This window comes from Dasypus novemcinctus, chromosome 7 (assembly GCF_030445035.2).
Source record: "Dasypus novemcinctus isolate mDasNov1 chromosome 7, mDasNov1.1.hap2, whole genome shotgun sequence".
Taxonomy (NCBI): domain Eukaryota; kingdom Metazoa; phylum Chordata; class Mammalia; order Cingulata; family Dasypodidae; genus Dasypus; species Dasypus novemcinctus.
Window position 1 is genome coordinate 100,830,767 of NC_080679.1, and position 14,787 is coordinate 100,845,553.

General features: G+C 36.2%; 1 protein-coding gene across 2 annotated transcripts in view; it reads right to left on the minus strand.

The window, feature by feature from the left end:
• EPC2 (enhancer of polycomb homolog 2) overlaps positions 1–14,787 on the minus strand; it is a 164,993-nt gene that overhangs the window by 24,437 nt on the left and 125,769 nt on the right. For both annotated transcript variants that reach the window (XM_004462233.5, XM_071216440.1), the window contains 3 exons: positions 8,290–8,496; positions 2,479–2,627; positions 1,647–1,779 (listed from right to left, as the gene is read on the minus strand). In XM_004462233.5, the coding sequence (XP_004462290.2) occupies positions 1,647–1,779; positions 2,479–2,627; positions 8,290–8,496 (489 nt within the window). The remainder of the gene's footprint in view (positions 1–1,646; positions 1,780–2,478; positions 2,628–8,289; positions 8,497–14,787) is intronic.

A 14,787-nucleotide genomic window follows, 5' to 3' on the forward strand; every position in this document is an offset into this window, starting at 1 on the left:
TTAGTATTAAAGGTTGTTTATTCTCAGAGAAGGTCTAAAATAAGAATCCACATATAATAAAGGCTGATTCTATCAGAAATTCTGAGTTAAGATTATCATATTCTATGTCTATAAACCATATACATTGGAAACATTTATTTATACAAAATGACATGTGTTGCACTGACAACTTTTTTGGCTATAGAAGTGTGACTTAAATGGAATTAGGTAGGTGGGCCAGATGTATATGACTAATAAGAAAAACTCTGGTGTCTGAATTGATACGAGCTGAATAAAGGAGGAGTCTTCCTGCTCCACATTCTCCCTTGATCTTTAAAAGTGAACCCATAAAAAATGAAGACTAGGGGAAGGGGATGTGGCTCAACTGATAGAGCTTCCGCCTACAATACAGGAGGGTCCAGGGTTTGATACCCAGGGCCTCCTGGCCCGTGTATCAAGCTGGCCCATGTGGAGTGCTGCAGCATGCAAGGAATGTTGCCCCGCACAAGGGGTGCCCTCCACACAAGGAGTGCAGCCCTGCACAGGAGTGCTGCCCACCCGGGAATGGTGCTGCCCACATGGAGGGCTGACACAGCAAGATGATACAACAAAAAAGAGGCAAAGAGAAGAGACAATAAGAGATGCAACAAACTAGGGACCTGAAGTGGAGCAAGAGAAGGATGACCTCTCTTCTACTCTAGAAGGTCCCAGGATGGTTTCCTGGAGCCGCCTAATGAGAATACAACAGACACAAAAGAACACACAGTGAATGGACACAGAGAGCAGACAATGGGGGAGGAGGAGGGAATAAGGAAGAAAAAAAAAACTAGTTTACATTTTTAAAAGATGAAGTAACTTTTTAAATCCTGCTATACAGTCAAGCTCTATTTTCTAGATGCTTCAATACTTGAAGAAACTGTGATCCAGATGTTAGAGAACTACCTTTTTTTCTTTAGGTACCAGGGCCAGGGGTTGAACCCAGGACCTTGTATCTGGGAAGCCGGCACTCAACCACTGAGCCACATCAGCTTCCCTGAGTTGGTTTTACATTTGTTTTGCTTCTTTCTTCATTTTTTTTGTTTTTTTTTTTTACCCAGGGGGCACCAGGAGCCGAACCTGGGACCTCCCATGTGGGAGGTGGGCACTCAACTTCTTGACCCACATCTGCTCCCTTTTAGATAGTGGCTGATAAAAATGCTGGTTCAGGCAATGATGTCGACAGCAAAAGTTAACCTTCAATAGTCTCAATGAAGAAAGCTTTAATTTTAGATTTTGATATAGGGGCTATTAAGGCTAATGATAAAAACCAAGCTTCAATTAACATTATCTCTAGGGAAACAGATAGTATAATGGAAAGAGCATGGATTTTGGTATTAGATCTGGCTTTAAACCTTGAATCTGCCCCTGCCAGGATATATGATCTAGAAGCCACACAGAGGCACAAGCTATCTCAAAGAGTTATAAAGATTAATGGGTCACTATGCAGTAAAAAACTCCTAGCAAAGGGCTTGACAAATAGTAAGTATTAAATTTATATTAATTACCTTTTCCCCTTAACCAAACATTAAGACAACTGCAAAAAATGCTAAAAAAAAAAAAAAGGTCAACTGCTGAAATCAATAACTGTCTGATCAGTTTTATCATGTCCTTCCCCCAAAGATACTCACCTTAGTTTTACATTCTTGAACTTTGTGATGATTTCCATTATGAAGTGTTGCTGGAGTGGCATATAACTCTTTTTCTGCTCTATTGATTTTCACTTCATTAAGGATTTCACCACCATAGTCTCCCAAATGATATCTTGAAAAGGCAAACAAAATATAAGGATATGTTGCACAGTTCAAAAAGAAAGAAAAAACAGTGATAATCTCAATTAACTGGAACATAAGCAATCAAATAGAGCCCATAGTTAATCAGAGCATTTTTGAAAGAGAAAATTTATAGGATAAAGAAGATACGCGGATTTAATAAACAAAAGAAAACAAACAAAAACTTCTAAGGTTCACTGAAGACCAATTTCCTGTATATTTTATCAGTACTGGCAATTGATGCTTAGAAGGCTTACCTCAAAAATCACACAAAGTTCTGTTCGGTTTATTACAGTCTAATTATACAGGAAAATGGTTATTACATTTGAGAACATTTCCAAAAAAAGTTGAAACAGTGATTTTTACCTAGTCAGAAAATAAAATCAATTAAACATTCATTTCCCTCAAAGTTTGTTTAATGGAAACTTTAATAGAGAGAACTGGACAAAAAGATCTCTAGGTTCATTTCTAAATAAGTCTATGATTCTGCAAAAAGAAAAATTAATTGTATTAGAGGATCTATACCATAAACACAAAAATTTACAATCCAAGTTGATAAACTAGTAACCGTAAATCATCTTCAAAATAATGTAAATTTTGTTAGAGAATCAATATCAATCACCATAAAGCTTAGCAAAACAACAATACTCATCATTTAGTTACATTTTGCCCATTATTTGGTGAAAGTTACCTTTTTTCCACAACTTCTAAGGTTAAGTGCAATAATTCTCGTTTTGTTTTTTCTCTTCTCTTAATCATTTCCAGAATTGTTATGGCTCTACTAAACTCTCGTCTCAGTTTCAACATCTTTTCATAAGAGGCCTCATCATTCTTACGATTCTGTTAAAAACAATGGTAATTTTACAATTAACAATTAACCCAATTATCTACAATTCTACCATCATTCAACAAAACCTTTTCAGATCAGACAGAAAATTCATCCCTATAAGTAAAAATGTTTTAAAAAATCATCCAAACAGCAATTATATATGGTAACCTATCTGTTTAGGACTCTGAAAATCTAACTACAAATAAATATCTCTCAATAACTATTCATTAAAAAATGTTGCCAGCTATTATAAAAGATAGGATGGCATAGAAGGGATAATTCTAATGTTTGGTCATGTAAGCAAATTAAAAAAAAATAAAAACATCCACCTGAAACAAAACTAGCTTTTCAAAAATATAGCCCATTCACACTGCAGCAAGGTATTTTTCCAGTGTCAAGATCAACATACCTAAAAATAGCCAAAATAAGTCTCTATCCATCCATCCACCCATCTCTGTAATGGGGGGCTCAAAGGGTCAATATGCTACAATGTAAACAGTAACAATGACAAGACAAGCTTCACTTCAGAAACTCAGATACAAAGCTGAAAGTGGGATGCCAAGCATCTCAAGAAACGAGATTATCATGCTTCAATGTAATAACATCTCACTGCAGAGTAGAAAAGAGATATAGTGAAAATTCTTAACTTCAGAGTACTATTGAAAAGCTCTTACATTCAAGCATAAGCAGTAACTTCAACTAATTTATAAAGTAGAAGTTTTGTTTAATACCTAGAGAAGGCTCAGTTGTACTTACTTTATATTAGGTACTGAATTATCTGGTTAAAAATATACCACTCCCACCCCTTAATCAGTGTCTAGACAGACCAACACTTAAGCAATCTTTCCATCCTTGAGTTAATAATTCAATATGACATTTAAGAGAACCCAAAGAAAGCCAGAGGTTTCATATTAGAGGATATAAAAGAGAAGATAAAAACTAAGAAAGAGTCAAGGATTTACTCTTTTATTTCGTACACAGATTCTTGAATTTGGGAAATAACTATCACCTATTAAGATTGGCCCAGTGGTTAGGGCGTCCGTCTACCACATGGGAGGTCCGCGGTTCAAGCCCCGGGCCTCCTTGACCTGTGTGGAGCTGGCCCATGCGCAGTGCTGATGCGCGCAAGGAGTGCCCTGCTACACAGGGGTGTCCCCCGCGTAGGGGAGCCCCACGCGCAAGGAGTGCACTTATAAGGAGAGCCGCCCAGCGCGAAGGAGGGAGCAGCCTGCCGAGGAATGGCGCCGCCCACACTTCCCGTGCCGCTGACAACAGAAGCGGACAAAGAAACAAGACGCAGCAAAAAGACACAGAAAACAGACAACCGGGGGAGGGGAGGGGAATTAAATAAATAAAAATAAATCTTTAAAAAAAAAAAATCACCTAAACTAAATCCCATTAAGGTACTGCATACAAAATATTTTAAAATGTTACGTTAATAAGTCATCCTTTTATCCTATCAAAAGGAAACTGATCTTTTTTCTTCAGTAGTAAATGATAGAAGGCAAAATCTAGGGCAGTAGTTTGCATGGTTTTAACTTATTTTGGGAGTTACTTGTCAATTAAAAAAACAAAAAAACTAGCTCTACTAACAACAAATATTAAGTCCCTACTCTCTGCGCAGGGTATTGCATATGCTCCATACACTCAAGAGGCTTAAAGTCTAATAAGAATGAGAGCACCAGAAGATGGATGACAGTTAAATAATATTAAAAGAGCACTAGGGCCTTTTAAGATTGTCCCCCTCTTCACTAAGTGTTCCTCCAAGCCTCTGCCTTAATTATTCATTTCCTGCTCTCTTTATGCCTAATTAGCTTTTCTTTTGAACTTTTTCTTCTCCCAGTCTTCCTTTCTACTACTTTTTAAACTTTTTACTTAATTTCAGACTTACAAAAAAGTTTAAAAAAAAACAACAAAAAACAGTATGAAGAAAAAAAACCAGTATGTGTCTTCATCCATATCCCCCAAAGGTTAATATTTTACCATGTTTGCTTTATACATATTGCAAATATATTATCCCTTTTTACCTAAAAACAATGACATTCTCTTACACCAAGAAATTAACATCAATATAATCCTAGTAGCCAATTCACAGACGTTATTTCATAGTTTGCAAATTGTTCCACTAATGTCCTTTATAGCAATAATTCTCTCTCTCTATAAATATATATTATCTACATATAATTGTTTTTCCTGGCCTAGGAGCTGATTCAGGATTACAAATTACTTTTAGTTGTCAAGTCTTTAGAATCTCCTATAATCTGGAACAGTTCCTCTGTCTTTTTTGTGGTAATCATGGCCCTGACATTTTTGAAGAGAAGAGACCATTTATTTTTGTGTAATGTCCCTTTAATTTCTGTGTGTGAGTGTTTTCCCATAACAAAATTCAGGTTATAGATTTTTGATATGACTACCAAAGAAGTAGATCTTATGTGCTGTTCATATTTCATCTGAAGGCAAATGATATCTATCTGTCCCATTACTGCTAATGTTAACTTTACTCACTTAAGATGGTGTCTGCCAGGTTTTTCCAGTCAAGTTATTATTTTTTCTTTTTAAATTAGTTAAGTATGTTGTGGGAATATATAAGTAGCCTGTTTCTCATCCAACCACTATCTGATTAGTTTAGTATGCATGGATTCTAACTTTTGACTGAAACTGTTGCTACAATGGTTGCCAAATGGTGATTTTCAACTTCACCATTCCTTCTACATTTGAAGTTAGAATTCTGTAAGGAAAAGGGTTCCCTTCATTTCCATCTCTCTATCCATCCATCCATCCATCTCAGTACGGACATGTGTTATTTTACTCTATTATTATAATCCATTATTCTCACTTTTTATTTTGATGGTCAAATTTTCCCAGATTTGGCTAGTGGGAGCCCCCTTCAAGTTGGCTCCTGTGTCCTTCTGACATGGCTGCAACGTTCTTCAATCATGTCCTTATTTTCTGATACAGCAGAATATTCCAGGCTTATCTTTATATTTTCCAAGCTCCATACCTGGAGTCAGCCATTTGCCCAGGAAGACCTGACTCCTTTTCATGGAAAATGGTATTTATCTAAAATCAACATCCATGTCCACTGTTATCAGGTGTCACTGATTCCAGACTCTCTCAGTGAACAGAGCTGGGAAACAAGAATGTGTGCAATATATGTATGAACATATAGAGTTCTATATATATTTCTAGCTACTTCAATATTAAAAACCTTGAGTTCATACTAACATCCTTTCCATTCTTTTGAGGTGGCCCCACTCTCTGTATTTAATCTATCCACTTTCATTATCCCTCCTCACAAATGTCTTTGTCCTTTTTTGCTATTCCAGTTACATATTATAGTTCTGTGCCTAATGCCAAATTCCTAGGGCACTAGTTCTCAAATGGCTGCACTTAGAATTAACTGTAGATCTTTTTAAAAACTAAGGATGATTCAGAGGTGATTGTTACATGCAGCCAGAACTGAGAACTACTACCCCCATAATTTCTTCTGTTAACTCACTCTTAACTTCTTCTGACCCTCACAGAGGTAGGAGAGCTTCTCTGCAAGGCTGTCAGAGACACTAACAACTCTATCTATGGGGATTAAACAGATTAAGCAAGTATGCTGATTCAGGAGTTCCCATTCAGTGCATTCACACATGCTGGTGCCTTTATACTCTCTCATTTAAGGATATCCTAAACTACTTTAGCACCTTCAACTTAAACATTAGTTTAGTGAAGTGAAACTAAAATTCTAGATTACCCAGCAAATATTTCAGGAGTCCCTTAGCCTATGCATCAGTTATATAAGTGTTAGTTTGTGGAAACAGATAAAAAGCAGAGAGCCTTTGTTATCTGTATTCATTTTTGCCTACTCCCAAGCTTGCTGACTTCCTGCACATGGAGGGGATAGTAAGTGTATTTAGACTGCATTCTCCGTTTTCTCATTTTTAACATGCATCGATTTTTCTAACTAGCAACACCATGTATGATGAGTAATAATCTTTGTTTCCACAATTGAAAGCAGAGAGGAATAAAAACAAAGAGCATTAGGAAAGAAAACCTATCCCTCTACAGAGAAAGGTAAACATAAAGAGAAATGGTAAGAATCAGAGAATCAGAAACAAAGCCTGACTAGTTATTACAAATTGGACATATTTAAGAATAAAACCTATCTAAATATTTGTAATATTGTTTATATGCCAAGAAATACTGCTAATTTTAAGTACTGTATACACATCAATGGACATCTAATAGTATTTTTACTCCGAAAGATATTTCTAACAGTCTAGGCTTTGCAATACGCCTAAGTCAATTACATTTCTTTTAAAATGCAATTGGTGGGGGGTGAGACAAGGGGAGGGTGAGAATGAGGAGTTAATGCTTAATGGATACAGTTTCTGTATGGGATGATAGAAAAGTTTTGATAATGGATGTTAGTGATGGCAGCACAACATTATGAATATAACTAATATCATTCAATTTATACTTGAGATTGGTCAAAATGGTAAATTTTATGTTATATGTGTGTTGCTACAATAAAAATGAAAATTTAAAAAATTCAGATTTTTCAACAGTTCAAACCTCCCCTTCCTTGCAGCCAAGAGACCATAGTTGAAAAGTTCTACTTATCTCATTGTAGTCTTTTCTAGGCAGAGTTAACCCATCAGAAAGAATCTTAGATTTCCTTAGTTACAACCTAGAATGCCAATTTGAAAATTCAGCCTGGGTTATCTGTACTTGGGAAATCCATCCTGTGATGTTTTTAAAAAGTCATATCTACAAGAAAAGAACTGTAGAAGCTCTGATTATTAACCATTAGGAGAATACACTGTCCCTGGCAGCTGTTATTTTTCACAGCTGTTATATTAACAGCTGACAAAGACAACCTTTCCATGTTTGGAGAAACAAGAATTCCCAGAAAATACCTTGCCTCCAAATAGAAATCTTCCTGGTTGTTACATTTATAACTTTCCTGATACTTTGCAATGTTAGAGAATGGTCTTATCATGTGTTATGTTTACTGTTAATTATGAGAAATGGTGATCTTTTGATTCCCCCACCCCTCCTCCAATAACGCTTACTTCTATAACACATCATTCGACAATGTAAGACCCTGTTTCTCTTAAAATTCTGGCTCCCACTGCTTCTGAAAGTAGATGGGGACTAGCTCATCAATTTGAAATCTGACACAACTTTCAACTCAGAAAAGGAGAGAGATTCCACAATACTGACTGTTGGAAGAGAAAGCTTGAAAATGACCCTTTCCCTTACAATAGCTAGAGGCAGCAGAGTCCATTTTTACTAGCCAGAATCAGAATCTGGTTTCAAAGGAACTGTGACCTTTTAAGTGCCCCAAAAAGAAAAAAATAGCACTCCCAAACAGGGTAGAGGCATGTTAGAATGTGTAGTTCACTTAAGAACACAAAACTTCCGAGGTTCATAACAACACATAATTACTTATATCATTTTAACTACAAGTTTAAATTGGTATGATCAGTAGATTTAGAGGGCAAGGATATTAGATAAACATTGTAAACAACTGACCAATAGAAGCTACCAAAGCACAGGATTTCTAATATGTCTACCATCACTAGCTCCCCATTAAGCTCAAAGTATTCAGCTAGTACACAGAAAAACTATTGGTCTTAAACACCTTAAGCAATGTTCAATTAAATCTAATTTGCACATTACCTTTCGAGTTTGCATTTTCTCTGTTCTCCTCCGAAAGGCAACATAGGGGTCATTGTTGGTAGAGCCATCTCTTTTCTCTTGTTTTATCTGAGGAATGAGGGATGGCCCCCTGCAGTTTTTACGTTTTCTCACCCAGTAGTCATATACAGCTTTAATAAGATAATCATCCTCATTTAGCAGCAGTTTTGCTTCTTGAAGTGTTACAAGCTAAATGAAAAATATGAAATGTTATCAACTAAAATGTTTGAAAAAGAGAAATCAAAGTTAAAGTATAGCATTAGGAAAAAAACTGTGATAAGTTCTAACAATTATCATCATGTAACACAATGGCAGGAAAAGACACATTTCAATTCAGCCTAACCAAGGACTTACTAATAAAGAGATACCTGAAAGTACTGAGATGTTGCAAGTTCTACCACTGAAAATATTTAAGCAGTCTGGATTAAGGACAGTTGGGAAGACTTATTCTTAAGACTTGGAGTAGAAGACATCCAAGGTTTCCTAATTCTGAAATTCTTTGATTCCATACATTTGAGGATCAACTAGTTTTCAACTCTACTAGTTTCTCTGCATTTTTGTTTTTTTTCAACAGAATCTAGGAGATAATGTATGCATTTTTTAACCTACCTCCAAAATAAAAGATGGATATTCTCTAATATATGGCAACTTAATATATTATGCCCCTGATAAACAGAAGGACAAAATTAGCATACCGATTCCTCTATCTAAGCTAGTAAAGCACCAAGGAATCCTTGTTCTTAGCACTCATTCAGCTAAGGACACCTGTGGTAGTTTGATATTGTTTATGAATTCCAAAACTGGATACTGGATTATGTTTGTAAACTGGTCTGTCCCTCAGGGCATACTGGATTATATTGGATTCAGATGTTTCACTTTTACTTGATTAAATAATGACTGAGGCTTTGGGTGGGCCACGTCAGTAAGCTGTTGAGTCCCTGCCCGCCAAGAGGGCTCACAGAGAAACCACACTGCAGAGAAGGGAGTTCTGAGTTTTGAGTTTTGAGCTGGAGCCCAGGAAGTAAACACACAGAGCAGAGCAGAGCAGAGCAACTAAGCACCAGGGAGAAAGACAGAGCCTGATAGTCTGCCCTTGTGGACAGAGCAGGGCAGATGAGTCTAAAGAGAAACAAGCCCTGGGAAGAGAGGAACCCAGGAAGCCTGAACTCTTGGCAGACATCAGCAGACATCTTGCTCAAACACGTGGCAAGAGACTTTGGGGAGGAAAGTAACTTATGCTTTATGGCCTGGTAACTGTTAAGCTTCTATCCCAACTAAATACCCTTTATAAAAGCCAACAGATTTCTGGTATTTTGGATCAGCACCCCTTTGGCTGACTAATACAACACCATTTCCCAAAGAGCTCTGATATTATCTCACGGTACCTACCTCTTCTTTATCAAGCAGCCAGCATAATGTTGGCATATCTTAAATTAAAGTTTTTAAAATGTTCCTTGGTCACATTTGTTACCCTGCTCCTTGTGAAGATAAGTTAAGTAAATTAGACTAACTGAACATAAAGCTGGAAAATCTGATAGAAGTAATGCTATCCAAATCTTTCATTCCCATCTTTTTAGAGATAAAACAGATTTTCAAGACTCACCAAACACATTTCTGATTATGACTTCTGACTACTCATGTTGGAATTCATGGAATTAATACTCTGATCATTTGAACTTCAAGTCCTGTGACAGTGATATCTAGGGTTAATTAGTTGGTTTCTTATTATAACTGGCCCATATAGTTTAACAATAGGAAGACAATATGCCGGCAATGTCAACTCAAGTATTTTAGTCCATGGGACAATTATATTTAGTGCAGTAAGATAATAGTGAACATTCTTTGGTTTCTCCAATGTCTCAGCAGATTCAGCTTAACTGCATCTGAGAGGCTGAGTAACTTTAAAGTGAGGACCACAACCTGGAACATGAAGCCCAACCAAAAGAACCAGTATTTCTAAACATTCCCTTTAAATGGACATCTTCTACTGTAAAGTTGATGTTCTTCTGAAATGGTAACGTATATCCCAAAGTCTGTAAAGACAGTAGAAGAAAAAGTACTGAGCTTTCTGGATCCAATAAAATTCTACCTTATGTTGACAGCATCACTGGCAACTCTGATGTACTTACTCTGAGGACCAGGGAAAAGACTGCTATTTGTAAGATGTGCTTCAATCTATGTGGTCATCCTGCTTCTGGTAAAATATAGTAACCATCACTAAATTCATCTTTTAAGTTCTTAAATCAAAAACTTATAATCTCACCATAGAGTGGGTTGAAGGATACTGTGTCTTCCACCAATCAGAACAGAATTAAATTTCTTATGGAACAATACTATCAAATTAACACTGCTTCCTAGTCTCCCATATGACTTGTCAGGGAACTAAAACACCTGCTCAGATTTCCTTCCTGATCCTGCTTATAATGTCCCTTGGCCTTGCTATTAAATGTTCCCTTATTATCTCAGGTAATAAGAACTCAATACACAGTCTACATATATATCCTGTGTTAATTACATTTTCTTTCCATGATTAATTTTATTTTCTTATCAACTGCTGTTTTTTGTTGTTATATGGCAAATTTTTATTTTATGGAATAATTTTGGTAAAATCCATTCTGAAAAAATTATCTTTAGCTATTCCGAGGCAATTAGTATCATTGTACCTCTATTATCAGGGTGACAGCATCAATTTGTCTGGGTGAGAACTGATGGCAGATAACACAAATTATTATATCACATGACTAAAAGTCCACAAAATCATAATCCTATCATATTTATATACTATAGAAAAAACTTCAGCCATTCAGCACTTTATCAGAAAAAAACTGGAATACAGCTATTTCCAAGTAGGCTCTGAGTTGTGATTTACTTAAGTATTTTGGGGTAAGGAGATAAAAATTATTATACTATATAGGCTTTTTTTCTAGATTGCTCTTAGCTCCATGAGGGCAAGGATTATTTAGTTTGCTAAAACCCATGGTCAAGCAATTTTAATATATTTTGAATGCACAAAAGAATAAATTACATGTAAAAATCAATATCTATAAAGTCAAGCAATCAATGAGTAGTTAATAATCAATTTCTACAAGCCCATCATTTGGTTATAGATTCTGAGGAATATAAGGAAAAAACTTTAAGATGAATTCACTGCCTAAAGAAACTTAAAATATGGCTATAAAGGCAAGACAAATATAAATTAAATAAGGGAAAAATGTGAGAACTATTGTTTTGAATATTAGTGCAATAAGATACAGAGACAGAAAAATTCCATTTGAGAGAGCTTGTGTTTTTTTTCAGTATTGGTAAGTGACCTCCTCCTCTGCTATGTGCCTTCCTTTTTCACTTCACTTCTTTCAAATCTGATGGTTTATCATTTCCTTAATAGCCCCCACACTAGAAAGAAAACAGGTTTCTGAGCAGCTACGGGCATTTAAATTAAAAGTCAAAAGGGATTAAATGATCTTTTTACCTTATGGTATCCCAAAATAAATGACTAGAGCTCACAATCAACCCAATGAAACTGAAATGACTCTAAAAAGATAACACTGGAAATATTCTTACTGAATGACCTGTAGGTTACAAAATGCCACAAGTTATGAAAAAGACAATTTAAGAAGAAAACACCAATACTCCAATGAGGGCAAAATATACACTACTATGTACTTTATTTATTTCCATAAATATTAAATGAAGATAATGCAGTATTTTCACCAAAAGATCCAGAAAAGAGAAAAGGTCTTCAATTACTACAACAAAGATTTAGAAGAATTATAAAGTCCTCCTGTCTTTGGGCAAGAACCCACACATGAACCATGCATTGTTTTTCAAGGGGCAGCTACCCAAATTAAAAAAATAAAATAAAATCAATTTAAATTCTAAGACTGTAAATGGTACATCTAAATAAAATAACACTTTTCTCTCTCTACTAATTCATTAAAATTCAGACTCTACCATTTATCTCCATGCTTGAGATGACTATTTTAGAAGGATAAATTATCAATTCCTTCCTTTCTCCTAAGTTTCTACTACAATTTTTTTCACTTATTTATTTTTTGGGGGAGGCACCAGGGATTGAGCCCTGGACTTCATACATGGGAAGCCCACTCCCCACTCTAGTTTTCTGTTTTAACTCTTCCCCTTCCCCCCACCTTGCTGTTTTTGCTGTATTTATTTCTCTTTTTGTCTTCTTATCTTTCTCCTCTAGGATTCACCAGGATCCAATCCTGGAGACCCCTGATGTGGAGAGAGGTTCCCTGTCAATTGTGCCATCTCAGTTCCAGGTTTCTGCCGAGCTTTACCTTGACTCTCCCCTTTGCCTCTCTTTTGTTGCATCATCATCTTGCTGCATGACTCACTTGCGTCGGCACTGGCTCACCGTGTGGGCATTAGGCTTGCTGCAAGGGCACTGATGTGGGCGCTCATGGAATTACTCAGCTTGCTGCGTAGGTATGCCTCCTTTTTCTTTCTTTTTTTAACCAGGAAGCCCCAGGGATCTAACCCAGGTCCTCCCATATGGTAGGCGGAAGCCCTATCACTTGAGCCACATCTATCTCCTCTATTAGTTTTTGACTCCTAACATTGCCATCCCATTTTTAATTACATAGATCACTTTTTAATAATGAAATCATGATAAAATGATTAGGATTTAAAAAAAAATGATTAGGATAAAAGCTCTAATTCCATGAGTAATCCTCTGAGGTCTTAGGAATTGTCAATAAATGCCTTAATCTACTATTTAAAACAAAGTTCTTTCTTAATTACATATTGTCAGATTGTTGACATGCTGACACTGACCTTCTCTATAGTCATAGAAATGATTCCCTGATCTTTTAAAAATACAAAATTAAAAACAGATCTGGAAAAGTCAAGGTGAAGCACAGCAGATACCAGTAACTGAGGTGGCGCAACTGACAGGGAATCTCTCTCACATCAGAGGTCCCAGGATTGAATCCCAGTGAATTCGAGAGGAGAAAGACGAGAAGACAAGAAAGAGAAACAGATATAGAAGATCACACGTTGAATAAAAACAGACAGCAAAAAAAGATGGGGGAGGAGGGGAAGGAAAAAAATTAAATCATTAAAAAAAGAGAAATAGATACAGAAGATCACAAATCAAATGGACACAGCAAAAACAGCAGGGTGGGGGAGGGGATGTGGAGGGGAAGAAAAAACAAATCTGGATAAGACAACATTTCAAATGAACTGAAATGGAAGATATAAACATTAAGTTCAAATTGTTTTTATAATTTAAATATTTTATCATTACTTTACACAGCACAATATAATAAAACTGCATTATGAGGTAGGCTCTTTAGGACTGCTTCAAAAGACCTTGATCAAATCCCATTTCTGATATATAAATACTTAAAAACAATAATAAAGAATAACGTATCTATTTAAATAGGCTTCATGCCAAATTAAAATATACTAGGAACTTTGTCCCCCATGTAAGATTGTAATAGTTGTTATTAGAACCACATTTCACTAAATGTCACTGATTTGGTCTATCTGCTTGACGCATGCTCCAGTCATAGTATAATCTAAGTGTAATTTCAAGTAAAAACTTAAAATTCTCATGATGAAAACATTGTATTCTTTATATATTAAGTTTTGGGTTCTTTTAATCTGACTTTTACAAGCACAATGGTAAAAATGTGTGTTTAGATAAAGATATATGACAGCTTATATCATCAGTCTGGATTCTTTCCTGTAAGCCACAGGAAATACTGATTAAAAAGATATTGCTCAGAATTATCAGGAGTGTTGAAGAATCAGACTTGGAAATTACAACAAACTGATCCAGTGGGGTAACAACTGCTACTTATACTATAAACACTACTGGCATGAGGACTGTAGCTAGCACAAGCTGCCACTGCTGCCTCAGGAACTCCAATCTTGCCCATCTCCACCACCACCAGAGACTTACTTCTTTATGGTCTCTGCTTCTTTGTGTTATTATCTCTTAATTCAAATTCAGGGAATTTAATTGGCAGAGCCTACATCATGTGCCAGTGCCCTGGAAGCAAAGGAGGTTGGGAAACAGAACATTTAGCATACGTGTGGGATTATTCAAGTAGAGACTGGAGTCTAAGGTGAAGAGCAAACTAAAAATGTATTAAATATGCGGCTAAAGGCTATCCAATGTCAACATACATCCTTTTCCCAAATGAAGGTTTAATTGCCTAGAATGCTTCATGAGCCTAACCTGCTCCCTTAGATACTCTCTAAGGAAGAACCCACAGTCCTGGTTTCCCTTCTACTACTACTATCCAAGACTCTGGCAGGAAATTCGCACCAGGAAATTTACATGCTGTAAATCACAGACCCTCAAGCATGGGACTTAGCTGCTAACAAGGAGTAGGGAAGAGGGAGTGAGAACTTCCTTTTTCAGGCTGGGAAGATGGTGGAGTTTATTACATGATTGTAAAATATTTAGTAAAATTGTCACTTGTGGGACCTTGGGATGTAGACTACCTATTC